This window comes from Monoraphidium neglectum, assembly GCF_000611645.1.
Source record: "Monoraphidium neglectum strain SAG 48.87 unplaced genomic scaffold scaffold04376, whole genome shotgun sequence".
NCBI lineage: Eukaryota > Viridiplantae > Chlorophyta > Chlorophyceae > Sphaeropleales > Selenastraceae > Monoraphidium > Monoraphidium neglectum.
In genome coordinates, this window is record NW_014009253.1 from 2650 (window position 1) to 4640 (window position 1991).

The following is a 1991-nucleotide window of genomic DNA, read 5'->3' on the forward strand; positions in this document are numbered from 1 at the left end:
GGGGGGGGGGGGGGGGGGCGAGTCGATGCATGCGCGCGGAGATCGGACATTGCTTGCATGCATCACTTGCATGCAAGCGCCTGAGAAGGCAGGCGGGGCCGCGGTACACGAGCATGGGTCACATGCGCAGCGCGTACGGGCAGCGCATGCAGGCAGCGCAGCATTCTGGTCGTCCTGGTGACTGGCTCCTCAGCTGCAGGCTTCACTGTTCTGCCTGGCAACGCTGAGCAATCAGTACACTCATTGGTCGCACGTGAGACACTACTGGCTGCCGATTGACAGGCTTCATGCCAAGCTCGACGTGCTGCGCGAGCCGTTTGCTGCGCTCTGCTCGCCGCGTTATTGCAGGCCGTCGCCCCATCTCAGTAACACCTTCGCACCGCAGCTGCTGCCGCCCGCTGCTCGCGCACCTTGCACTTGGCCGCCAGTTCAATGACATCTGACTCTGACAGAAACTTGCATTCCCCTAGCTGCCCTATCTGTGCGTCGAGGATGGCCGCCTCCTGCTGCGCCAGCACCCGCCCCAGCGACATGGCTGCCCGCCCTGGGCCAGGGGCAACAGCGCCCCGGGGGCGCGCCTAGCGCCAGCTGCAGGCCGTCTGCGCAGCGATCCTGTGGCGGGAAGGGAATCGGAGCCGGGGGTGTGGGCCCAGCCGCGCGCCGGAAACGCCTGTGCATATTGGCAGCAGCAGTGGCGCCAGCAGGCGACGCCCACACCCAGACGGCCCCGGGTGTTGGGACCACACAGCAGCGTTCGGCCCTTCGAATACGCCGCCTTCCTCCCCCTGATCCGAGCTGACCAGGGCCTCATGGTCAGCGAGAGCGGTCTCCCGTTCGGTTGCTGCGCTTCCTGCCCCTCCTTGAACACACCTGGTCCCGATCAAGTCCGGCTCAGAGAGGTGACTATATGATGTTCTCACAGAGCTCCACAGAGCTCACGCGACGCCAGGAGGGTCTGTGGGCTCGGATTGGCTGCAGCGCGGGCGGTCCTCCTAGGCGCCTGTTTGTACAAGGTGATACGTTGACCGCGACAGGATTGAAGCAACTTGTCAAATATTCGAAACGGCGAACTTGATAGAGCTGCACTCGCACATGTCATCAGATCATTCCAAAGCACCCACACGCAGGCGCCAGTGCAGTGAATGCGATTAAAATGAGATATTTCATCATGAGGGATAGCTCGCATACTCGTTGGGACGGAGAGCAGCCGGAGTGGATTTGAACCCGGTTGCGCTCACGGGGCCTCCAGGGCGGTGACTGGCGCTCCACGTAACAATGGAGACCAATGGAGATACAGGTAGGCGCGCTTGCGCGCAAGCCGGGTGCCGCAACGTCGTGCATCGGTGGTCGCCCCTGCCACGCCAGACGTGCATGTTCTGGGGCATGCACGGCTCACCGCCTGTGAGACCCCCGCCGGCGATGCTGACGCATTGCCATCTTGGTCGTTCATAGACACGGCTGCCGCGACGCAAGCCGGGTCTGCCACTGTCAGCAAGCCAAAGGCCCGTGAGGTGAGCTTGGAGGGAGCGGGCCGGGCTGGTTGTTGATGCGGCGTGCCCTCGGTGGCGGCACGGGCAGCGCACGAGCAAGGGTGTCTATTTGGGGGTCTGGCGAAGTGATCGTCCTCCGTGCGGCCAACATGGCTTTTAGGAATGCTCAACGCGAAAAAACATTGCCGGCGCGACCGTGCACTTCCCCCCTTCCCCAAACAGGTCCCGGCGCGCTACCTGCATCCGCGGGCGGCGCCCGCGTCCACGCCGCGCGGCCAGCCCCTCTCCGCACGCAGCCAGAGCGGCGGCACCTGGGTCAGCGCGAGCGAGCTGGACCTCCCAACCCACGGCTCCACACCTCTGTACGTCCACGTGCCCGCCGCCGCGCTCGCGCCGCACACAGTCATCCGCGGCGGCGCGGGCCCGCCCGCGACCGTGCGGCGCGCGCAGCAGGAGGCCGCGCGCGGCGCCAAGGCGCGCCCGGCAAGCGCGGCAGGCGGC

The 1991-nt window shown here is 65.8% G+C and overlaps 1 protein-coding gene across 1 annotated transcript in view; it reads right to left on the bottom strand.

Annotated features, from left to right (window-relative positions):
* MNEG_14279 (protein phosphatase 2 (formerly 2A),catalytic subunit) overlaps positions 1 to 533 on the bottom strand; it is a gene marked incomplete at both ends in the record, with an annotated part of 3054 nt that extends 2521 nt beyond the window's left edge. Inside the window, one exon of the mRNA XM_014037249.1 lies at positions 411 to 533. Coding sequence (XP_013892703.1) covers positions 411 to 533 — 123 coding nt within the window. The remainder of the gene's footprint in view (positions 1 to 410) is intronic.
* Positions 534 to 1991: the final 1458 nt, after the last annotated feature.